This window comes from Oncorhynchus mykiss, chromosome 8 (genome assembly GCF_057628025.1).
Source record: "Oncorhynchus mykiss isolate SJ-2025 chromosome 8, ASM5762802v1, whole genome shotgun sequence".
NCBI classification, from domain to species: domain Eukaryota; kingdom Metazoa; phylum Chordata; class Actinopteri; order Salmoniformes; family Salmonidae; genus Oncorhynchus; species Oncorhynchus mykiss.
In genome coordinates this window covers 80,064,470-80,089,213 of record NC_143029.1, presented here as the reverse complement: position 1 = coordinate 80,089,213, position 24,744 = coordinate 80,064,470, and the positions used below count along the sequence as shown (strand labels likewise).

Sequence of the window (24,744 nt, the reverse complement as noted above, 5' to 3'; positions counted from 1 at the left end):
TCCACAAATTAACTTGAAATGCATTTCAGGTGACTAACTCATGAAGCCGGCTGAGAGAATGCCAAGCGTGTGCAAAGCTGTCATCAAGGCCAAGGGTGGCTACTTTGAAGAATCTCAAATATATTTGTGTAACACTTTTAAACTTGTTTGGTTACTACATGATTCCATATGTGTTATTTCATAGTTTGTCTTCACTATTATTCTACAATGTAGAAAATAATCAAAATAAAGAAAAACCCTTGAATGAGTAGGTGTGCCCAAACTTGACTGCTACTTCACTTCGAAATGTCCTTGTTTGAGAGAAACACATTTTTTGTCCATTTTTAAAATAACATCAAATTGATCAGAAATACAATGTAGACATTGTTAATGTTGTAAAGGACTATTGTAGCTGGAAACGTCTTTTTTTTTAAGGAAAAAAATGCAATATCTACATAGGCGTACAGAGGCCCATTATCAGCAACCACCAGACTGGCCAATAAAGCAAAACGATTAAGATGGGCAAAAGAACACAGACATTGGACAGAGGAATTCTGCCTAGAAGGCCAGCATCCCGGAGTCGCCTCTTCACTGTTGATGTTGAGACTGGTGTTTTGCAGGTACCATTTAATGAAACTGCCAGTTAAAGACTTGAGGCGTCTGTTTCTCAAACTAGACACACTAATGTACTTGTCCTCTTGCTCAGTTGTGCACCGGGGCCTCACACTTCTCTTTCTATTCTGGTTAGAGTCCGTTTGTGCTGTTCTGTGAAGGGAGAAGTACACAGCGTTGTACGAGATCTTCAGTTTCTTGGCAATATCTCGCATGGAATAGCCTACATTTCTCAGAACAAGAATAGACTGACTGAGTTTCAGAAGAAAGTCTTTGTTTCTGGACATTTTGAGCCTATTCGAACCCACAACTGCTTCGAATTCTTAGGAAACAATGCTGTATTGTTGTTTTATGTATTATTTTTTTACGTTGTTACCCCAGGAAATCTTAAGTCTTATTACATACAGCCGGGAAGAACTATTGGATATAAGAGCAACGTCAACTTAAAAACATTATGACCAGGAATACGAATTTCCCGAAGCGGGTCCTCTTGTTCGGACCACCACCCAGAACATTGGATCTAATTCCAGTAGTCGACCCAAAACAACGGCGCCGCAGAAGATGCAGACGAAGCGGCCACCTGGTCAGGCTCCGTAGACGTGCACGTCGCTCACCGCTCCTGAGTATACAACAAGCCAATGTCCAGTCTCTTGACAATAAGGTAGACGAAATTCGAGCAAGGGTTGCCTTCCGGAGAAACAGAGATTGTAACATTCTCTGTATCACAGAAACATGGCTCTCTCGGGATATGTTGTCATAATTGATTCAGCCACTGGGCTTCTCCATGAATCGCACCAACTGAGATGAACACCTTTTCTGGGAAGAAGAAGGGCGGAGGTGTATGCTTTTATGATTAACGACTCATGGTGTAATCATGACAACATACAGGAACTCAAGTCCTTCTTCTCACCCAACCTAGAATTCCTGACAATCAAATGCCGGCCATTTTATCTACCAAGAGAATTCTTGTCAGTTATAGTCACAGCTGTGTACATTCCCCCTCAAGCACACACTAAGACGGCAAACAAGGAACTTCACTGGACTATATGCAAACTGGGAACCATATATCCTGAGGCTGCATTTATTGTAGCTGGGGATTTTAACAACGTACATGTTCTCTTTCACCCCTTTAGATTTGGGTGTATTAGGAAGTTGTTGGGGATTGTTAGATTACCTGTTAGATATTACTGCACTGTTGGAACTAGAAGCACAAGCATTTTGCTACATTTGCGTTAACATCTGCTAACTCTCTGTATTTGACAAATAAAATTTGATTTGATGCTCCAGATACTCAACTATTCTAAAGAAGGCCAGTTTTATTGCTTCTTTAATCAGAACAACAGTTTTCAGCTGTGCTAACATAATTGCAAAAGGGTTTTCTAATGATCAATTAGCTTTTTAAAATTATAAACTTGGATTAGCGAACACAACGTACCATTGGAACACAGGAGTGATGGTTGCTGATAGTGGGCCTCTGTAGATATTCCATAAATCTGCCGTTTCCAGCTACAATAGTCATTTACAATATTAGCAATGTCTACACTGTATTTCTGATCAATTTGATGTTATTTTAATTGGACAGAAAATGTGCGTTTCTTTCAAAAACAAGGACATTTCTAAGTGACCCCAAACTTTTGAACTAGTCAAGTTTCCGTGTGGTGTGTGTGCCCTAATCTACGGCTTTCACATGACTTGGTAATAGAGATAAGCATCTTAGTCAGATATCTTTTAAAAAAAAATGGGCCTCACATTAATCCTCAGGATCTCGTCACGGTATTTCTGTGCATTCAAATTGCCATCGATAAAATGCAATTGTGTTAGTTGTCCATAGCTTATGCCTGCCAATACCATAACCCCACTGCCACCATGGGGCACTTTGTTCACAGCATTGACATCAGCAAAACGCTCACCCACACAATGCCATACACGTGGTCTGCGGTTATGAGGCTGGTTGGACTTAATGACAAATTCTCTAAAACGACGTAGAGAAATGAATGCACAATGCTCTGGTAACAACTCTGGTGTTCATTCCTGCAGTCCGCATTCCAATTTCACACTCCATCAAAACTTGAGACATTTGTGGCATTGTGTGACAGAACTGCATATTTTAGAATGGCCTTTTATTGTCCCCAGCACAAGGTGCAACTGTGTAATGATCACGCTGTTTAATCAGCTTCTGATATGCCACACCTGACAGGTGGATGGATAATCTTGGCAAAGGAGAAATGCTCACTAACAGGGATGTTAACACATTTTAGAGGATGTTTTTTTGAGTATGGAACATTTCTGGTATCTTTTTTTTTCAGCTCATGAAACATATGACCAACACTTTATATGTTGTGTTTATACTGTAGTGATCAGTGGTGTAGTGGAGGGTAAATGCAGTTTACACACCTTTTGATGAAAAATTAAGAGACAGCGATCAGAGTTTACCACTACATCACTTGTAGAGATCATGTTTTAAGATGGTGAGGTTTCTAGCTGAGGATAGCTGAAGACACCACTGTTATAATCTCTCACTTTTCCAGAAATTCACACACATACAGTCTAATTGTAGTTTTGTCAGTGTTAGACTGGTAATGTTTTCAACTTTGAACGGTCATTCAATAAACATTATTACTGCTAAAGAGATACTTCGGGATTTTGTCAATGAGGCACTTTATCTCCTTCCCCAGAGTCGGATGAACTCATGAATACCGCTGTTATGTCTGTGTCCAGTATGAATGAAATTAGCAGTGGTGGGAAAAGTACCCAATTTTCATACTTGAGTAAAAGTAAAGATGCCTTAATAGAAAATGACTTAAAAGTTGCCCTGTGCAATACTGCATGAGTAAAAGTCCAAAAGTGTTTGGTTTTGAATATACTTAAGTATCAAGGGTAGAAGTATAAATCAATTAAAATTCCTTATATTAAGCAAACTATAGGGCACCATTTTTTTTAACCGAGAGCCAGAGGCACACCAACACTCAGACAATAATTTACAAACGAAGCATGTGTTTAGTGAGACCACCAGATCAGAGGCAGTAGGAATGACCGGGGATGTTCTCTTGATAAGTGTGTGAATTAGACCAATTTACTGTCCAGCTAAGCATTCAAAATGTAAGGAATACTTTTGGGTGTCAAAGAAAGTGCATGGAGTAAAACGTACATACTTTTATTTAGGAATGTAGAGAAGTAAAAGTTTTCAAAATAAAAATAGTAAAGTACAGATACCCCCCCCCAAAAAATACACTTCGTTGCACTTCGAAGTATTTTTACACCACTGGAAATTAGAGGTATTTTCGCAAGGCAATGCTAACTAGCGTTAGCGAAATGGCTGGAAGTGGAAGCCTGTCGGTATCTCCTAACGTGCAATAAGATTTTGAGGTGTTTGACAAGAGTAAATGTCAAGTGTACTAGTGCTGTTTCATCGCGGTACAAAATCCTAAATGCTCATTCTGATAAACATTGTTACACCATGTGCCATCCACAGACTGTCAAATTTCTAAATCTAAAGCATTATTTTAAAAGGAGACATCGGAATTCCGGAAATCTCCCTGATATAAACAGCCTGACACCATTGCGCAAAAATTAACTATGATTGAGCTATGCGCGGGACGGTGCAGGAACTGACCAATGGACCGAACAATGGCAGTCACTAATGGGCATTTTCTGAACTCAATGAGTTTCTTGATAATCAATGACTGATAAATAACATGCACCAATGGGCGTGTCCTGATTTTAAAAACGCCCCGAATTGCGGTCTGCAATTTACACCATGTTGGAGAGCAGAAAGAAGATCCACAACGTTAATTTCTAGACTCATTTTTCTATCCTATGCAGATACCTTAATCGACAAATATCCATCAATCATAACCTGCAACAAACATGGCGAGAAAAATGTGGGTTTTAACGAATTGCTCAACATAGTATTGAGAAGGACAAGTAGTAACCATAAAAACGGTAAAACGTTATCGAAGTCTGCAGGAAAAGCTTACATCTCATTAGGGAAAGCGTATGTATGGCAGGCAGGCATTCTTGTTACTCGATGGAGTAGCCTGGTAAGCTAGCTGGCCCCTAAAGTAAGAAATCGTCCTCTTACTAGCTAAAACTGTAAAACAAAAGTTAAGACCACCGTCTCCAGATTGCATAAAAAAAGGCATTGATTTGCTAACTTTCGCTTACTAGCCATCGTTTGTTAATAACAAACTATCAGCCCTCCCGTATCAGGTGATCACACATGTAATTGTTTCAGCTAACGTTAATTAGCAAGTAGGTGTCGGTCACGAGTCTTTTGGGTGAGTTTAACATTCGAGACTGACAAACAAATCACCATGTGTCATAACTACTCTATTTCTCGATTAGTTAGTCACATTTACCCATGATACTTAGCGCATTTGATGCTCCTGAAAACGATCAATGTTTACATCAATGTTAATTGATTCTCATAATGTGGACTTTTAGCTAATACAGTATTGTGAGGGTTATACCGTGCTGTTGGTTAGTTAGTACACTACGCTAGCTAACTTTTCATGGTTTACTGATGTTTTTTTTTGCCGGCTGAGGCTCTCTGATAATTAACATTTACTTGATTGTAGTCATTTAGTGACGTACATTATAAGATGGCTAGGTGGGACAACCACATCAGTCATAGTAAGTACATTTCTCCTCAATACAGTAGCTATCAGCGAAGTAAGAGCTTGTAAGGGAGGGAAAAAGTCAAGTGTGAGTGTTCTTTCACGAAGCCCTTTTTTCTCACAATACAAGGCTCTTTAAAAAAAATCAAATAAAACTATGCAACTCGTATCATGTTTCAATATGCACTAATGATAGTTTCCTGAACTACAATAACAATTATTGAAGTTTCTGAACAGTCTTTCTGAAAAGTACTTTTTTCCCCCCCTCATGGTTAACTACAAGTAAGTTTTAAAAGACAGGCTGTGTGGTTCATGTGCTTATTTATATTCATGAGCTCGCTTTGACTGACAGCTCTTTGACACGCCTTTGTCAAGCAACTTGTGGTGTTGCAGTGAAACCATCTCAAGCTAATTTGGTGATACAGAAATCAACTCAAACAACAATGAAATTTCATCTGATATGAATTTTTTTACCTTTTATTTAACTAGGCAAGTCAGTTAAGAACAAATTCTTATTTACAATGACGGCCTAGGAACAGTGGTTTAACTGCCTTGTTCAGGGGCAGAATGACCAATTTAAAAATAGTTTTTTATATATATATATTTTTTAATAATAAATATAGAAGCAGCAGGTAACCTAGTGGTTACAGCATTGGGCCAGTAACCGAAAGGTTGCTAGATCGAATCCCCAAGAGACGAGGTAAAAAAAAAAAGATACAGTGCCTTGCGAAAGTATTCGGCCCCCTTGAACTTTGCGACCTTTTGCCACATTTCAGGCTTCAAACATAAAGATATAAAACTGTATTTTTTTGTGAAGAATCAACAACAAGTGGGACACAATCATGAAGTGGAACGACATTTATTGGAAATTTCAAACTTTTTTAACAAATCAAAAACTGAAAAATTGGGCGTGCAAAATTATTCAGCCCCCTTAAGTTAATACTTTGTAGCGCCACCTTTTGCTGCGATTACAGCTGTAAGTCGCTTGGGGTATGTCTCTATCAGTTTTGCACATCGAGAGACTGAACATTTTTCCCATTCCTCCTTGCAAAACAGCTCGAGCTCAGTGAGGTTGGATGGAGAGCATTTGTGAACAGCAGTTTTCAGTTCTTTCCACAGATTCTCGATTGGATTCAGGTCTGGACTTTGACTTGGCCATTCTAGCACCTGGATATGTTTATTTTTGAACCATTCCATTGTAGATTTTGCTTTATGTTTTGGATCATTGTCTTGTTGGAAGACAAATCTCTGTCCCAGTCTCAGGTCTTTTGCAGACTCCATCAGGTTTTCTTCCAGAATGGTCCTGTATTTGGCTCCATCCATCTTCCCATCAATTTTAACCATCTTCCCTGTCCCTGCTGAAGAAAAGCAGGCCCAAACCATGATGCTGCCACCACTATGTTTGACAGTGGGGATGGTGTGTTCAGCTGTGTTGCTTTTACGCCAAACATAACGTTTTGCATTGTTGCCAAAAAGTTCCATTTTGGTTTCATCTGACCAGAGCACCTTCTTCCACATGTTTGGTGTGTCTCCCAGGTGGCTTGTGGCAAACTTTTAACGACACTTTTTATGGATATCTTTAAGAAATGGCTTTCTTCTTGCCACTCTTCCATAAAGGCCAGATTTGTGCAATATACAACTGATTGTTGTCCTATGGACAGAGTCTCCCACCTCAGCTGTAGATCTCTGCAGTTCATCCAGAGTGATCATGGGCCTCTTGGCTGCATCTCTGATCAGTCTTCTCCTTGTATGAGCTGAAAGTTTAGAGGGACGGCCAGGTCTTGGTAGATTTGCAGTGGTCTGATACTCCTTCCATTTCAATATTATCGCTTGCACAGTGCTCCTTGGGATGTTTAAAGCTTGGGAAATCTTTTTGTATCCAAATCCGGCTTTAAACTTCTTCACAACAGTATCTCGGACCTGCCTGGTGTGTTCCTTGTTCTTCATGATGCTCTCTGCGCTTTTAACGGACCACTGAGACTATCACAGTGCATGTGCATTTATATGGAGACTTGATTATACACAGGTGGATTGTATTTATCATCATTAGTCATTTAGGTCAACATTGGATCATTCAGAGATCCTCACTGAACTTCTGGAGAGAGTTTGCTGCACTGAAAGTAAGGGGCAAAAGGTCGCAAAGTTCAAGGGGGCGAATACTTTCGCAAGGCACTGTATATATACACACACACACACACACACTGCTCAAAAAAATAAAGGGAACACTAAAATAACACATCCTAGATCTGAATGAATGAAATATTCTTATTAAATACTTTTTTCTTTACATAGTTGAATGTGCTGACAACAAAATCACACAAAAATTATCAATGGAAATCAAATGTATCAACCCATGGAGGCCTGGATTTGGAGTCACGCTCAAAATTAAAGTGGAAAACCACACTACAGGCTGATCCAACTTTGATGTAATGTCCTTAAAACAAAATGAGGCTCAGTAGTGTTTGTGGCCTGTATGACCTCCCTACAACGCCTGGGCATGCTCCTGATGAGGTGGCGGATGGTCTCCTGAGGGATCTCCTCCCAGACTTGGACTAAAGCATTCGTCAACTCCTGGACAGTCTGTGGTGCAACGTGGCGTTGGTGGATGGAGCGAGACATGATGTCCCAGATGTGCTCAATTGGATTCAGGTCTGGGGAACGGGCGGACCAGTCCATAGAATCAATGCCTTCCTCCTGCAGGAACTGCTGACACACTCCAGCCACATGAGGTCTAGCATTGTCTTGCATTAGGAGGAACCCAGGGCCAACCGCACCAGCATATGGCCTCACAAGGGGTCTGAGGATCTCATCTCGGTACCTAATGGCAGTCAGGCTACCTCTGGCGAGCACATGGAGGGCTGTGCGGCCCCCCAAAGAAATGCCACCCCACACCATGACTGACCCACCGCCAAACCGGTCATGCTGGAGGATGTTGCAGGCAGCAGAACGTTCTCCACGGCGTCTCCAGACTGTCACGTCTGTCACATCTGCACAGTGTGAACCTGCTTTCATCTGTGAAGAGCACAGGGCGCCAGTGGCGAATTTGCCAATCTTGGTGTTCACTGGCAAAAGCGAAACGTCCTGCACGGTGTTGGGCTGTAAGCACAACCCCCACCTGTGGACGTCGGGCCCTCATACCACCCTCATGGAGTCTGTTTCTGACCGTTTGAGCAGACACATGCACATTTGTGGCCTGCTGGAGGTCATTTTGCAGGGCTCTGGCAGTGCTTCTCCTGCTCCTACATGCACAAAGGCGGAGGTAGCGGTCCTGCTGCTGGGTTGTTGCCCTCCTACGGCCTCCTCCACGTCTCCTGATGTACTGGCCTGTATCCTGGTAGCGCCTCCATGCTCTGGACACTACGCTGACAGACACAGCAAACCTTCTTGCCACAGCTCGCATTGATGTGCATTCCGTCTCATGCTACCACTAGAGTGAAAGCACCGCCAGCATTCAAAAGTGACCAAAACGGCCTCCCGGGTGGCGCAGTGGTTAAGGGCGCTGTTCTGCAGCGCCAGCTGTGCCATCAGAGTCCCTGGGTTCGCGCCCAGGCTCTGTCGTAACCGGCCGCGACCGGGAGGTCCGTGGGGCGACGCACAATTGGCCTAGCGTCGCCCGGGTTAGGGAGGGCTTGGTCGGTAGGGGTGTCCTTGTCTCATCGCGCACCAGCGACTCCTGTGGCGGGCTGGGCGCAGTGTGCGCTAACCAAGGTGCACTGTGTTTCCTCCGGCGCATTGGTGCGGCTGGCTTCCGGGTTGGATGCGTGCTGTGTTAAGAAGCAGTGCGGCTTGGTTGGGTTGTGTATCGGAGGACGCATGACTTTCAACCTTCGTCTCTCCCGAGCCCGTACGGGAGTTGTAGCGATGAGACAAGATAGTAGCTACTACAACAATTGGATACCACGAAATTGGGGAGAAAAAGGGGTAAAATTCAAAAAAATAATAAAAAATAAAAAGTGAACAAAACTTCAGCCAGGAAGCAGGTGGTTATCACCTGCAGAACCACTCCTTTATTGGGGGTGTCTTGCTAAATGCCTATAATTTCCAACTGTTGTACTGTTCAACTGTTCCATTTGCACATCAGCATGTGAAATGTATTGTCAATCAGTGTTGCGGACAGTAAGTGGACAGTTTGATTTCACAGAAGTGTGATTGACTTGGAGTTACATTGTGTTGTTTAAGTGTTCCCTTTATTTTTTTGAGCAGTATATATACATATATACACACATCACACACAGAGAGCTCCAGTTTTGGAATGTCTCTTGTGATGCGGTTCACAGCACATGGGACCGGGAGACCCATGAGGAGGCTCACAATTGTCCAGGTTAGGGGAGGGCTGCCCTCAGGTTATCGCCTCAATTGGCTGGTCGGGATTTCCTTGTCCCATGGCGCTCTAGCAACTCCTGTGGTGGTCCGGGCGCATGCACGCTGACACTGTCGCCAGTTGTATAGTGTTTCCTCCGACATTGGTGCGGCTGTGTGTCAAGAAGCAGTGCGGCTTGGTTGGGTTGTGTTTTGGAGGACGCATTGCCCTCGACCTTCGCCTCTCCCGAGTTTGTACGGGAGTTGCACCGATGGGACAAATATATCTACCAGTTGGGGAGAAAGTGTTTTTTTTAAAGAAATAAAGCAACAATCATTTTTCATACTTTGTTCTGGCTTCCTTAAAATATAAAATTTCATGAAAAACATGATTTTGACTGTTCATAACATATTGTTTTGTCCTCAGTGCCCTCATTAAAGTTGTAACTGCAGGTTGCTGATAAGCTGCCCTCAGGTTATCGCCTCAATTCAATGCTAATGTTGTTGTTTTTTTGCTGTCCTGTCTTACTGCCTCATTTAGTGACCCTGGAAAGAGATTCCTGAGCTTGCCCCAGCTAGCTCGTTACTTGGGCAACACCATTTAGGTGCACGCCATTGAACCCCGTGCAGGAAGGATGCTCATGAATAAGCGTCAAAGGAACCGGCACAAGCATCGCTATAACAACAACCATCAGATCAAGGTGAGAGAGGGTTTTGTAGACCAGGATCATGTGTAATCTGTTTGACCGTTGAACAATGATCCCTGACCTGTTTCTCTGTCTGTTTTGAAGGTTAAGCCGGACCTGAACACGACCTTACCAGTCAGACAGACAGCATCTATCTTTAAACAGCCTGTCACCAAGGTGACCAATCACCCTAGCAACAAAGTAAAGACAGACCCCCACAAGGCTGTCGACCAACCAAGACAGGTGAGTCCAGTGATGCTCGGCTCTTATTGGTTGTGATACAATGATACTGTTATGTTATTGCTGCCATATGGTAGGGAGATGAAGTCCTCTACTCTGGCCTAGCCCTCAAAAGCTTATTATTGGGATGAGTCACTCAATTTAACAAGCTTAATCAAAGCTTGTTAAATCATTCCTGTAATGTGGCTAAACATTTTGAGATGCTCTGAGTGGCTGCGATTTAAATGTATGATTCACATTAAGTGATCCACGCAGAGTCCAATGTCTAGTTCTTTACACAGTGTTGGTCCTCAGCTGTTTTGGGAGAGGAAGGTGGTCTGAGTGCTTTTGAAATTGCAGAAAAGCTGGTGAAAACCATGGACCTTCCCAGGGGCCTACAGGGTAGGTACACTGACCTTCCCAGGGGCCTACATGTTGAGTACACACAGCAGCGAATATATACACATAAACACACACAAAATTGTTGGGTTTTATCTGACCCTGTGTATGTCCCCATCCCCAGGTGTTGGGCCTGTGTGTTCAGACAAGACCTTGCTCTCAGCAATCTCCAGCGCCCTACACACCAGCCCCAACCCTGTCACTGGTCAGCTGAACGCAGCTGTGGAGAAGAACCCTGGGGTATGGCTCAACACCGCCCAGCCGCTCTGCAAGGCCTTCATGGTTACCGATGACGACGTCCGGTAGAGTACACATAAACCCTGTGGTAGGGCACAACAACACCCAGCTACTGTGGGGCCTTGTCGTCAACCCTGCCAAGAGGACTGTCATCAATCATTGCTCCCTAACCCCTCTCCCACCATGTGGTGTCTGTAGGAAGCAGGAGGACCTGGTCCACAATGTGAGGAGGCTGGAGGAACACTCTGATGGCGGACATGTTGGTTCACATAGAGGAATCCACCAATAAGGCAGATGCTCTGAAGAAGGCGCAAACCTTAGCAGGAGGACAAGGAGGGTGTATAGCCAAGGTACAGCAGAGCAGTGTAAAAATAGATAGCTTGAGGTTACTTTGTCTTTTACAATGTTGTGTTCTGTGAGTTTGTTCATAATACTTTACATAGGGAGAGAACGAATAATGTCCAGAATTAAAATGTCCAGAATTAAAACATTAACATAATTATGTGACAATACCAACATGCTATAGACAAACTTATTGATTTACTTGTGATCATTTCTCTCCTACGGGGTTGGTGAATACTACAGAGGGCTGCCTGGAACACTGTATTCTACCCATACATGTACAGGATATTCACCAGGATCTGACTAGCATCGGTCAACATGAAGGATCCTCTCTCCCACTGGGATCTCCACATAGGTCTTTCTGTCTGGAAGTCGGCCAACTACAATTTAATCCATTCGACCAATTTAAATTGATTTTAGATGGGAAGGGGGGAAGAAATGAAGACCGTAGACAAGGCTTTGCAGTTCAACGTTTCAGTTCTCTTATTTTTACCCTCAATAATTGTCTGGAATGTGGACAAGTATGTATGATGCTTTAGACAACTTAGTCTTACCTTTTGTGAATACTCTTAACTCTGTTTCGACCTTAAACTTGCTAAAGTTTGTCTGTGTGCTTGAGAGAGAGGGGGTGTTTAGAGGGAAGAACAGTGTGTTTGTGGGGCACCACTCAGTCCATTGCATTTGAAAGGTTCCATCTAGCTCTGTCTTGTGTTGCCCTGGTTCCACTGTCACTAGTGGAGAATTAGAGGGGTGCGGATTGGGCAAGTGACCACATACTGTAAGATAAGTTGGTGGCTCAAAATGGACTTAGCAAAAGACTACCTGTTGCGTCAGGAATCAGTCATAGATAAACGTGCATCATATGACCTGATATGTCCTATAGGTCTTGTTATCCCTATCTTATTTGGTTTGGTGTTCTTCATACAATGTAGTCTGAATAGTCGAAGAGCAGTGCTCTGCACAGCGGTTGCATTGACTCGCATGGCTCACATGTACCTACCTATAAGTTCAAAATGGTGCTAATCTTAGTAGATGTATTTTTGCTTTCGTGTTACATTGAACTGTCAATAGATGTGAAGGCTGACGTAGACTGTGCCATTACTCAGATAGTTGCCTATTTGGGATTTATTTTTATTTTTTAAACTTTGTGGCAAGTCACAATTATGCTGTAGTTATTTAACAGATTTTTAAATATTTACGTTAACCTGTTCTTGATTTGAGGTAGGAATGCGAAGATCATTCACTGTCATATGAAGATGTCTGGAAAAAGTAGGAACCCCCCATGAATTGTAATTGTTCAAATTATGCTTTGTAGTAAAAAAAAAAAAAACATTTAGTTTTTCCTCAGAGGGATTTGTTACCATTGCCTGTTTTTAAAATTTGTAAGTCAAACATCAAGCAATTAATTGTTCTATAACAAAAATAAATGCAGTCTTGTCATGTGTTCTTTTAGATGCTTGCTATGTGAGATCAGCAGACGGAGAAGACTCCTCACCAGACGTGTCTGGTTTTGTAGGCTACTTAGTGGTTCTGTAGGTAGGTCAATGTGAGCATCAGAAGTTGAAGCTTGAGTTTGTATAGCAATCAATAATGGATAATTAATGTATTATTCTAGAGACTACATGGAATCTGGCATCTATTATTCAGTTATTGTCCCATTTGGTCAACCTCAAGGGGTTGACAGGCACCCACACAATAACGGGGACATTGCTTTCGCTCTAGACCTTCAGACACAGTTGGTGATCTTGAACTGCTACCCTTGACAAAAATGTTGAGGTTGATAGGTTATTTTGTCTCCATTTTCCCAATAACCCACTCTACCCAACCTGTGACACCATCTTAGCATCCATAACTGTCAATTTCCCACGACGTTTTCAAAAACTGACACGGAACCAGCAGACAAATTATAATCTGCTTTATCAATTTCCAATGTGGAAAATTATCCACCAGCACAATCACTGAGGTGTAAAATAACAAAATCGATCGTGGCGTGCGTGCCTTGGCCTTTGAACCCATTGTTGTGTCGCGGGTGACGTCAGTTCTGTGTGCGAGACAGGCAGAGCGGTGTGCGCCTGGCGAGACAAAGGCGGCGGACCAGGGAACAGCTAAGAGAAAGAGGTTAGCTAGATCCAGATACAATTTTCGGGAGGTATGTGCATTAAAATGTAATAATCTACGAACCGATACGAAAGATGACGGGCCGCTAAACGACATCCGGCTGGAATAGGTTCTCATCGACAGCCTGTCCCTTCTCATTCGTTTTTAAACATTTTCTCCAACGCCCCCCAATTTAGCGAGCTAGCTAGCATTAGCGCACTGGTCGCCACTCACCATTCCTTCAAGAATCAAAAGAGAGGAACTCAATAAAATCGGGAGTTGGCCAAAGGGTAAAGTACATTTCAAGATATTTTACCCCCCCCCCCCTCCAAAAAAAGTATTTGGCTTAGACAAATTATTTAACGGAAGAATTTCTGCTTTGCTTTCCAACTAACGTTAGCTATCTGTGGTACTCCCAAACAAAGGGGACGACAACGTGACTGACTCAACTGTGGAACTAGCTAGTTTGCTAACTAGCGTACTATAGCTAGCTAACAGATTAGCGCTTTCCCAAATGTGATGCTCCCTTTTCGGGATGATACCGATTGAATAGACAAAATAGAATGATCTAGTGTTCATTGTTATGGAATATTTAATATTGGCTTATTAAAATATGTATGATGCACATTTCAACAAGATAACCAGTCAGTCACACAGACTATTTTTGCCAGACAGTGAGACGGAATGAAACACACAGACAAAGCAGGCTTGAAGGGAACGGCGTCCAAGACGAACAACACACTAACCTATTTAGTTACAGAACTAACTAGCTATATGAGAGCAAATGTTTTTACAACTTTTAGTACATTTCATTCGTGTGTTTTCTAAAACTTATGGCTAAAAACGTTTTGTGCTGAAACTCCCTTTGTTTGCCTCTCCCAGAAAAGAGCGCTTTTACACCCACAGGCGACCCAAGATCGGATGTTCATCCTCGGGGACTATGCCTAGCCCCTTATTCCACCCCGAGATTATGGACCACGACATGGTAGTGAGCAGCCAGCACAACGGGGTCAGCCTGCCCCGAGAAACGGATCAGGAGTCCCGGGACGAGGGCCATCAGGAGGTTCTCCGCTTCGCCATGGACCAGCTGTCACTTATGGCCCTGGAGAAGGTGGACTGTGGGGGCGGTGGTGGAGGGCACGTTGACCCACTCGACGAGAACCAGGGTCCGGTCTCCGAGAATTGCAACGGCGGTTATGTCAACCTGCAGTTGCTGGAGCACACAGGAGGCTCCCGGGAATCCCCGACGTCCTGCTCCCCGTCTCCAGAGTACTATGGATCGGGCGGGTACCACATGGCTGGCCCGCACTCTCACTCCATGCTCGGGGAACAAAACTCAATTATCTGCAATCGTAAAAGGAGTGTCAACATGACCGAATGCGTACCTGTGCCCAGCTCCGAGCACGTTGCTGAAATAGTGGGAAGACAAGGTAAGAATTTCCCCCACTTTTGTTTACCTATATGGTTTGACCGTAGCTAGCTAGTTCATAAGATATTAAAGCTAACGTTATAGATGTTATGGTCTAGTTATTACAAACTACCCCTCTCATAACCACGAATGCATAGGACCATGCACCAGACAGCCTTCCTTTGTTTGGGGGGTGATATGTCTCTGAAACGTATCAGCGTCTGGTGTTATTATGAGAGTTGTTATTGATGTGTACAGTGGATGTTGTTTATTCGCATAATACATGTAGACATAATGATTTACTGGCCTTATTTGCATGTCCTTACAGCAGTGTTAAATCAACTACAGATGTTATTGGTTGTGTATGGTGCATGGGTAGCAGGGGGGGGAGGGGTGGGAGAGGGTCAGACAAAGCGGCAGATTGTCGGGAGTCTGGACATGTCTAGCAGGCTGCACCAAACAAAAGAAGCCTATCGAGTAATTTAGCGATATGCGCGACAGAAGTCACCAATTTTAAACAATATGTCTGGTGTTTATATTTACGTCCACGTTCAAATTAGATTTGTAGTAATTTTATGTAATTCATGCTCGGCCCTAAAGCGAGGCAGTTGGGATGGCCGCCGCGCATAACACGGGACTGGGCGGTGTTTTCGCCCAGCATCCAGCCCAGTCGACCGCTCTTGGCCGTTTTTCAAAATACATACACATTTTCTCTCTGCGCACAATATTGAGTACTATGCTTGGTTCGCCGTTGTGGCTACGTTATGGCATTGTTCTCTTTGTTTGAAAATGCCATGCTTTCTGCCTCCCAGAATGACATCACACACGTCCCATCCTATTGGTTGGTGAGAGCGAACTGTCCATATTTAAAGAAACAGTGCAGTGGTCCTTGGGTTAGCATTATAAATGCTACGAGGCTAATAAATTACAGGCCTACATAATGAAATATATATTTTTGCCAGGCTGTTTGTCAACCAGTGAATGCAGTGCGGACAGATTATTTTAACCAGTTTAGTAAACATTTGTCCACAAAGTCCTATTCTCTGAATCAAGTTAGTAGCTATATTTTATGTATTGTTCATCTTCAGTTTATGAAACAACCATTACTTTACACAAAAATTCCCCTATTGAAAATGATTAATTCTCAACTCTGCTAAACACAATTGGCCAACATTGTTATTTCCCCGCTTCCTCACCTTTCCATCTCTCTGCCCCAGGCTGTAAGATCAAGGCACTGCGTGCAAAGACCAACACCTACATAAAGACACCGGTGAGGGGCGAGGAGCCCGTGTTCATCGTGACAGGGCGCAGGGAAGATGTGGAGATGGCCAAGCGGGAGATCGTCTCGGCGGCCGAGCACTTCTCCATGATCCGGGCGTCCCGCTGCAAGGCTGGGGCCACGGGCACAGGAGCACCCGGGACGGGGGGAGCAATCCCAGGACCCCCACATCTGCCTGGTCAGACCACCATACAGGTACGACAACCACAGTGGGAGATACAGTAACCTGTTTATTTAACCAGGTGAAAGGGAGCCTTTGCCAGTAGCCAGCATCACAAATACCTGTGGAGATATACAAATATGGGTTAGCTAAAATGCCCCCACGTTCAATAGAGGCCATGATAATATCTACTTTCATACACTTAGTTCACAACCGTTCAGTTCCATTTAAATGGCAGTTCTTGGTATTGTTTTACTGCTCTGCCAGTACACTCAGTACACTGTGATTCATCACCTGTTTTTATGGGTATGTAATTTCCTCCATAGTTTTACATGGTCAGGTCACGTGGTCTGGAAAGCCCTTACTCTTATTTCCTCCCCTGGTGCAGGTTCGGGTGCCGTACCGTGTGGTTGGGTTAGTGGTTGGTCCCAAGGGGGCGACCATCAAGCGCATCCAGCAGCAGACCCACACCTACATCGTGACACCCAGCCGGGAAAAGGACCCTGTGTTCGAGGTGACGGGCATGCCAGAGAATGTGGACCGAGCCCGGGAGGAGATCGAGACGCACATCACCTTGCGGACCGGGGCCTTCGTGGACCTCCAGGGAGACAACGACTTTCACACCAACGGAACCGACGTTAGCTTAGAGGGCCTGGGCTCGCTGGGCGCTGCTCTCTGGTCTCGGGCCAACAACCACCATGCTGCCCCTCCACCCCCACCTCCTCCTCCACCACCGCCCCTCCCGCTGGCCATGCACCACTCATCTGGGAGGAAGCTGTCCTCCTTGGCCTCCTACCATCAACATAAGGGAGGGATGGGCTCTGAGAGCTACAGCGCCCCCAGGAGGGCCACAGAGGGAGACAGCCCAACCAGCCCCTTCAGCACAGGCTCCAGCAGCGCTGGAGGAGGCGTGTTCACCCCTGGCCTCCCCTCTGAGGAGCTGGGCTTTGAGTTCAGCGCCGCCAACATCTGGGCACCCTTCGTCAATGGAGGAGGAGGGAAGGTCCCAGGCTCCTCCCAGCAGCAACCTCTCCGCCGAAACAGCAGCGGCCTGAGTGGAGGCGCCATCACACCCCGCCTGTCCCCCACCCTGCCCCCCGACGCCGTGGTGGGACCCCTGGATCATCCTATGGCCCGCCGGGCCCAGAGCGACCCCCTCAGTGCCCTCTCATGGCTGCAGTCGGGCGGTACTGGTGCAGGGACCATCTCCGGAGGATCTAGCTCCAGCTCCGGAGGCTCATCCACTGGTTACTCCTCCTGCTCAGCCTCCTCCCTGCCCGGAGGCTCTCCCACAGACTCGGAGGGCGGGGGCAGTGGAGTGGGCCTGGCCTCTGGCATGCTGGGCCGGCTGAAGCCTGCGGCAGGCTCTGGGGCTGTAGGTCTGATTGGTGTAGGGCCAGGGGGCGGGAGCAGGGACTGTTTTGTGTGCTTTGAGAGTGAGGTGACAGCGGCCCTGGTGCCCTGCGGCCACAACCTCTTTTGTATGGACTGCGCCGGACAGATCTGCCAGTCCGCTGAGCCCGAATGCCCTGTCTGCCACATCCCTGCCACACAGTGCATCCGCATCTTCTCCTAATGAACCCCCACCCAAAGACAAGGGAGAGAAGTGGAGGTGAGAGGAGGAGGGTGTCATCTTAAAAAACATCACTTTTTTCCCTCTCTGACTATCCAACAGAACTGCAGTGGGGCATCAACTGTGGAGGAATGGACACCAACAATCTTTGCTAATAGGATGGGCTATAATGATTACAATATTAGAAATGACACTATAAAGATGTTGATTTAATTATAATAACTATGACAAGAATAATGGTAGTAATAATTATTATTATTATTTCCAGACGGGCTGATTTTGGTTCATTCTGCAGACTGCAGAAGTAGTTGGGCTGGGATCAAGAGATTTCACGGTGGACTTGTGTCTTATCTATCTTCAGGCCTTCATTCTGACCTGGACAAGCCTTCAGGACTCAGCCTCTAGGTTGTCTGTCTGTATAGTTTTCATTCCCTCGCGTCTTCTTCTTCAGATATCTCTGCCTGCTTCTTTCACAATCCTTTTCCTTTGCCACTTTTGTAATTAATAACAGATATTTTTCGACGGAGCTGCCTAGACCTGCACCTTTCTGGTTTCTTTCCGATGTTCTTTGACAGGATATGAAACACTGTTTTTCTGGTCTTCTCTGTTCTCTCTCTTTCTCTCATGCTGTAGTATAGTGATGTAAAGGAAAGGCTTTGGGATTGTGGTATGAGCCTGGAACTGACTTTAAAACAGGCACAGAAAGAGACATATGAGACAAGGCTGAGGGACCTCATAGATGTTATGAATGAAGACTGAAACACTTAAGATATTTATACTGTTCAAAAAGTGATATTCGATGTCTTGGTTTTAATGACCAGTATAGGAATAATATAATAGTTTTAAGTTATTTAAGGAAGTAGTAATGCCATAGGTCAGTTACTCAGTCCCCGTTGGTCTGTCTTTCTCTCAAACCCTCTCTTCCTATCTACCCTCCCCTCTCTCCTTCAATAGTTCCAGAGTTGGGCTTTGTTTCTGGTTCGATTGAATGAAGCCGAGCCTTGTATTAAACCCTACTGTTGTATTCCACGTCGAATGCTCAGCTGACAACAGAATGTGTAATTGAAACAAACATGTCTTGTTTTGGGCTCCATTCCTCTTTCTTCCCCTTGTGGAGCTCAGTGTAGACACCTAGCCATCCACATGACAAACTAAACCCAGTCCACCCAGATCTTCTATCTGATTTGGACAGCTAAATATTTTTTAGAAAGGTTTTGGGTTTTTCACCGTAAACTGTGGCCCGGTCTGCCCCTGACTTCTCGTCTGTCTGTCTCTCTTTTTCTCTTTCTGTCTGTCTGTGTGTCTCTCTCTCTATGTGTGTTGAAGTCCAACAGGAGTATATTGGTCTTGGTGATGTCACACACACACAGGAATGTCTCTGCCAATAGGGATCTTGGTTAAGAGGAGGCGGCCCGTCCCCAGTATTAAGGGGCGTCAGAATGAGCCGTATCTCTGTGCACTGCAAACCTTGAGCGACACATTGTAACGTTTTTAGCCCCCACCTCAACTCCCCCAGCTAAGCTCTTTTTCTCCTAGTCTAACCCCGGATCACCCAGCCCATGCGGCAGTGGCATCCTGGGAGATATGTTTTCTGTGTATTTTCTTTCTAGTAAGTTCACATCAACTGCCTCTCTCCTATGGTGTTTTTAACTATGATGTGGACAGGTTGGTTTTGTTGGTACGGTACACAGTTGTAGTATGTAGCCCTTTGAACATATACAGATGTATTAATAGAATGAGACAAGCCATGATAAACCAGATTAAACACAGGGCTTCCTATGAGCACACACACTACATTTTCAGGTGTTTAACATTCTCATTGGTGACAACAGCGAGAGTAATAAATGTATCCAATATGGCAGCTAGTAGCTATTTCATCCAGGGCTTCCAGACACTATGTGTTCAAACCCAAACAGCTGCAGAATGTGTTGCTTGTTCTTTTCTCTCCGGTCTACGTCTATAGAACAGTAGTCAACCTTGTTTTTTTGGTCAACCCTGTTACTACCGGTCTGTCTCAGTGGTCAACCCTGTTACTACCGGTCTGTCTCAGTGGTCAACCCTGTTAGTACCGGTCTGTCTCAGTGGTCAACCCTGTTAGTACCGGTCTTTCTCAGTGGTCAACCCTGTTAGTACCGGTCTGTCTCAGTGGTCAACCCTGTTAGTACCGGTCTGTCTCAGTGGTCAACCCTGTTAGTACCGGTCTGTCTCAGTGGTCAACCCTGTTAGTACCGGTCTTTCTCAGTGGTCAACCCTGTTAGTACCGGTCTGTCTCAGTGGTCAACCCTGTTAGTACCAGTCTGTCTCAGTGGTCAACCCTGTTAGTACCGGTCTGTCTCAGTGGTCAACCCTGTTAGTACCAGTCTGTCTCAGTGGTCAACCCTGTTAGTACCGGTCTTTCTCAGTGGTCAAACCTGTTACTACCGGTCTGTCTCAGTGGTCAACCCTGTTAGTACCAGTCTGTCTCAGTGGTCAACCCTGTTAGTACCGGTCTTTCTCAGTGGTCAAACCTGTTACTACCGGTCTGTCTCAGTGGTCAACCCTGTTAGTACCGGTCTGTCTCAGTGGTCAACCCTGTTAGTACCGGTCTTTCTCAGTGGTCAACCCTGTTAGTACCGGTCTGTCTCAGTGGTCAACCCTGTTAGTACCGGTCTGTCACAGTGGTCAACCCTGTTAGTACCAGTCTGTCTCAGTGGTCAACCCTGTTAGTACCGGTCTGTCTCAGTGGTTAACCCTGTTACTACCGGTCTGTCTCAGTGGTCAACCCTGTTAGTACCAGTCTGTCTCAGTGGTCAACCCTGTTAGTACCGGTCTGTCTCAGTGGTCAACCCTGTTAGTACCGGTCTGTCTCAGTGGTCAACCCTGTTAGTACCGGTCTGTCACAGTGGTCAACCCTGTTAGTACCGGTCTGTCTCAGTGGTCAACCCTGTTACTACCAGTCTGTCTCAGTGGTCAACCCTGTTAGTACCGGTCTGTCCCAGTGGTCAACCCTGTTAGTACCGGTCTGTCTCAGTGGTCAACCCTGTTAGTACCGGTCTGTCTCAGTGGTCAACCCTGTTAGTACCGGTCTTTCTCAGTGGTCAACCCTGTTAGTACCGGTCTGTCTCAGTGGTCAACCCTGTTAGTACCGGTCTTTCTCAGTGGTCAACCCTGTTGGTACCGGTCTCTCAGTGGTCAACCCTGTTAGTACCGGTCTGTCTCAGTGGTCAACCCTGTTAATTAACGTCCATTGTCTGTGAACAAATTAACAGAAGGCTCTGTTCCAATACTTTTCAACTGCAGCCTTCCTTTCTCCCCTCACACCTTGAGGTACTATTCAGTGATCTACCATGTGTGGACAGGTGTTCCTAGCAATAAGGTCACTTCAGATCAGTGACTGCCTTCAGGGAGGGAGAAGGAAAATATGCATTTGAAGAGAATGAACACTCTTCACATGGTATAGGCAGAGCTGAAGCCAAGCTACTTTTTAACAATCCACTTCTGTGTGTCTAAGATGCGTGACTCTAAAAGAGCTAGCCAAGTGAAGGGGACAGCGGCTTGACGTCTTAATCCGTAATCTAATAGTCAACCCTCATTTAGATGCACAATATCTCCCCCAACTTGAAACGCCCTCCATGTCTACAGATGTGCAGCTAGTAGCCACTGAGGACTCCCATTTTACTGAAGACTACTCTAATGGTGCGTTGGTGCAAACTTGCTACTGACACAGATACTGTTTTTAGAAAAAAGGAACGGCCATCTAGGGCAGCACAGGGGCACAGCGTCCCCTCTCCTGCTCCTCTTTTAAGAATTAACTGTACAACCCTGACCACCCCGTGGTCTCTTTCTCTCTACCCTCAACATGAGAGCGATCGATCTGTGTAAACTGGCAACCTGTCCCTGCTGGGCTTGATGTCAAACGTTTAGTTATCTCTGCTCCTGCAGACACAAGTAAGGTGCAGGGGAGAGGACGTGATCATGTCTTTAAAGGAACAGCTAGACTGAGTGTTTGTGTGAGTCTCCTTTAGTGTTAAGTGGAGGCTAATTTTAAAAGGGCCTCTTTTTTCCAGAACTGCCCATGACTTCTGTCACTTAATGTCCATAGTTGAATTTGCCAGGTGGTTCTGGTGTAGGTTCTGGTCTGGTTGTTTCACTAGTAAACTCTTTACCCATGGTCCAGAGTGTTATGGTAATGTACAGTAACAAACAGCTAAAAGGTACAGAATATTCTCATATTCTGCAGATAATTTTTTTTCTGAACTTAACCTCACCCCTCTCCTTTAGGTTTGAAAACAGGGTTTATAGAGGCTTGTTAAGGAATGACCTCTGACCTTTTTGTGACAAGAGGTGGGCCCAGAGAGCGCCACGCCCATCTGGGTAAGCCGCTCCCCCTGAAACTCTGCCTTTCTATTTTGCTTTAATTCTTTTTGTATGCAGAACCAAAATGTTACATCAGCAAATAAGGTTTCAGGCCTGACTTGTATGTATATACCCTGAATACAATCAATGGGATCTCGTTTTTAAAAAAGTTACCAGACTTAAGTAATGAAGTTAAGTGTAGTTTTTAAAAACATGTATAATTATTTGTAAGTTAACCATATGCATGTCTTCAAGCCATCAGGCATTAGAGGGGAGAAACTTTTTACACATTTTTATTTTTACAATTTATTTGCTTACCTAAATATCCCAGACAATAATGTGACCCTTTTTTTATTACTTGTAAATGATTTTTTAATTTACCATGTTTTCCCCTTTATTTCCTGTGTACTACATATAGCCAATTTTATAACAAAATGAGAAAATTATTGAAGAAATTTTTAAATTGAAATATATTTTATTTGAAAGTTTATGGACCTTTTAACCGTGAGCCGGAACAATTGTATACGCATATCATTTGAGCTGACTTGACGGTTATGAGAAATGTATCAAGAGTTTTATTTTTTATGCTTCTTTAATAAAATCTTGTTTTTGGTTTCTTTTTTTACTGTAAAACAATAACCCTATTGTGTTTGCGTTTTCTTTCACCTCTTTAGCTTACTTTACGGTCAGACCACATAATTGACTACCACCTTATGCTTTACCAAATGAACTCAAGTAAATCTTAACTCTTATATTCTCAACTGCATTGTTGGTTGTTAGTAATCATTTTCACGGTAAGGTCTACCTACACCTGTTGTATGTGACAAATAAAATGTGATTTGACTAGAGTAGTAACTAGTAGGAGGTTACCTTGCATTCCACACTTTCAACCAAGTCAGGCTGTGTTTACACAGGCAGCCAATTCTGGTCTTTTATTTCACTAATTGGTCTTTTGACCGATCCGAATTGGGCCGCCAGTCTAAACTTACCCTCTAATCAGACCTGGAACACCAGTGGGTGCAATTATCAGAAATAACAACCAGGGCTGCGTTCAGTGCATAGTGTAACAGGGGTGGCAGGGTAACCTAGTGGTTAGTGTGTTGAAAGTTCCATCCCCCGAGCTGACAAAGGGGTGTCATTCTGCCCCTGAACAGGCAGTTAACCCACTGTTCCTAGGCTGTCATTGAAAATAAGAATTTGTTCTTTACTGACTTGCCTAGTTAAATAAAGGAAAAATAGAATGTTCAATTGAATGGTGCTGTACTGAATGAACATTTGAAAACGGGTTGCCCTTTAAATACACTCGTGCCATTTTAAGAATGCTTATTTGGGGTGGTTTGGAAATTGAGGACAGGGGCTATGTTTATCAAAACTGAAGCATGAATGTCCATAGACTGCTTTCAAGGTAATGAAACGAGTAGCTTTTAAATATGGGTGAGCTATCCCTTTTTTTTAAATCTCAAGTTGGGCACATTGTCATCTCTCATTCCACCACATGGTGGCAGTAGATATCAACCATGGGCTATGAACGATAGGGGTGGGCGGTGTGCATACTGCCAAAGCTCTCCCGTTCAGACGGGATGCAGCTGCAGTTTCCAGCAGACAGCTTCTGGAAACAGTAGATATATTTAGTAGGACATAGGAAGGCCAGTGTCTTTTTACATGATCACTGAGCGTCAGATATGCTCTAATAGAGAAGAGAATAAAGTACAGAAAATTGCAGTTGGACACAAATGGCCTTTTTAATAGGAAGCAGTTCACAACCAGGCTGCATTCTAACCCACCTTCATTCTAGATAAAGAACAATCAATCGTAATGATAATAAACAAATTAGAAACATCCTCAGTAGAAAATAATTCTCTCATGCGAATTCCGTGTACACGCTACATTCATATTGGTTAAATATTTATGTATTCACAAGCCTTTTAAAAAATAAAATGTTATAATTCATTATCATTACATAGGTATTCAAATGAAAAGAGAGAAAATCCCATTATTGGTAACATCAAAGAGACGCGTGCTGGCACGATAAAGTTCATTTTCCCTTCATGCACTGGTGTTTGTTTTTATTCACAGGGTGGGCATCACTTGGTCTCCATGGAGATGTGGTGGCGTGCATGCATGTCATCTCACGTGTGCCCTTTTGTGCTTGCGCATATGTTAGTGTGTATATATGTGCGTGTGTGTGCAGTCTTTCTATGAGTGGTAACAAACAGCAGGTTCTTGGAGTTAAATTAAGTCATACATGTACTATCAGATGCGCCACTAGCAGTACTGTCAGCTGTCATGATCATGTGATGTGAAATGACATTCAGAAGCCTTGCCTTTGGTTAAACAGAAGCTCAGAAGATAAAAACAAAAAAAGAACAATGTATTAGCTCTCCCTCCACAATGCAACATGACACAGTCCATGTTGTTCTCTAGCTGTGAAAAGTGTTGATTCAAACTCATGTACAACAACCACAAATATCACAATACAAGCATTTTGTGCCAACACCCATAT

General features: G+C 44.2%; 2 protein-coding genes across 3 annotated transcripts; both read left to right on the top strand.

The window, feature by feature from the left end:
- Nucleotides 1-8,675: 8,675 nt before the first annotated feature.
- On the top strand, nucleotides 8,676-12,831 carry mbd3a (methyl-CpG binding domain protein 3a). The gene is made up of 5 exons (XM_090182728.1): nucleotides 8,676-10,207; nucleotides 10,298-10,435; nucleotides 10,714-10,813; nucleotides 10,935-11,397; nucleotides 11,633-12,831. The coding sequence occupies exons 1-4, from the start codon at nucleotides 10,142-10,144 to the stop codon at nucleotides 11,114-11,116; spliced, it is 486 nt and encodes a 161-aa protein (XP_090038854.1). The 5' UTR covers nucleotides 8,676-10,141; the 3' UTR covers nucleotides 11,117-11,397; nucleotides 11,633-12,831.
- A 595-nt stretch (nucleotides 12,832-13,426) lies between these two features.
- On the top strand, nucleotides 13,427-18,140 carry LOC110530692 (RNA-binding protein MEX3B). Of its 2 annotated transcripts, none has more exons than XM_021613933.3 (4): nucleotides 13,427-13,507; nucleotides 14,369-14,916; nucleotides 16,112-16,368; nucleotides 16,722-18,140. In XM_021613933.3, exons 2-4 carry the CDS (start codon nucleotides 14,427-14,429, stop codon nucleotides 17,907-17,909), a joined length of 1,935 nt encoding a protein of 644 aa, XP_021469608.1. In that variant the 5' UTR covers nucleotides 13,427-13,507; nucleotides 14,369-14,426; the 3' UTR covers nucleotides 17,910-18,140. The 2 variants fall into 2 exon arrangements, with proteins under 2 accessions (XP_021469608.1, XP_021469607.1); XM_021613932.3 differs by having other exon boundaries at nucleotides 13,427-13,776.
- The last annotated feature ends 6,604 nt before the right edge of the window (nucleotides 18,141-24,744 follow it).

What these genes read in the sequence shown, in the direction of transcription:
- mbd3a (XM_090182728.1), top strand. Translation starts at nt 10,142, where the DNA reads ATGCTCATGAATAAGCGTCAAAGGAACCGGCACAAGCATCGCTATAAC. An exon ending in ACAACAACCATCAGATCAAG is followed by an intron (nt 10,208 to 10,297) that starts GTGAGAGAGGGT and finishes TCTGTTTTGAAG; the next exon opens with GTTAAGCCGGACCTGAACAC. An exon ending in CTGTCGACCAACCAAGACAG is followed by an intron (nt 10,436 to 10,713) that starts GTGAGTCCAGTG and finishes TTCTTTACACAG; the next exon opens with TGTTGGTCCTCAGCTGTTTT.
- LOC110530692 (XM_021613933.3), top strand. Translation starts at nt 14,427, where the DNA reads ATGCCTAGCCCCTTATTCCACCCCGAGATTATGGACCACGACATGGTA. An exon ending in TGAAATAGTGGGAAGACAAG is followed by an intron (nt 14,917 to 16,111) that starts GTAAGAATTTCC and finishes TCTCTGCCCCAG; the next exon opens with GCTGTAAGATCAAGGCACTG. An exon ending in CTGGTCAGACCACCATACAG is followed by an intron (nt 16,369 to 16,721) that starts GTACGACAACCA and finishes CCCCTGGTGCAG; the next exon opens with GTTCGGGTGCCGTACCGTGT.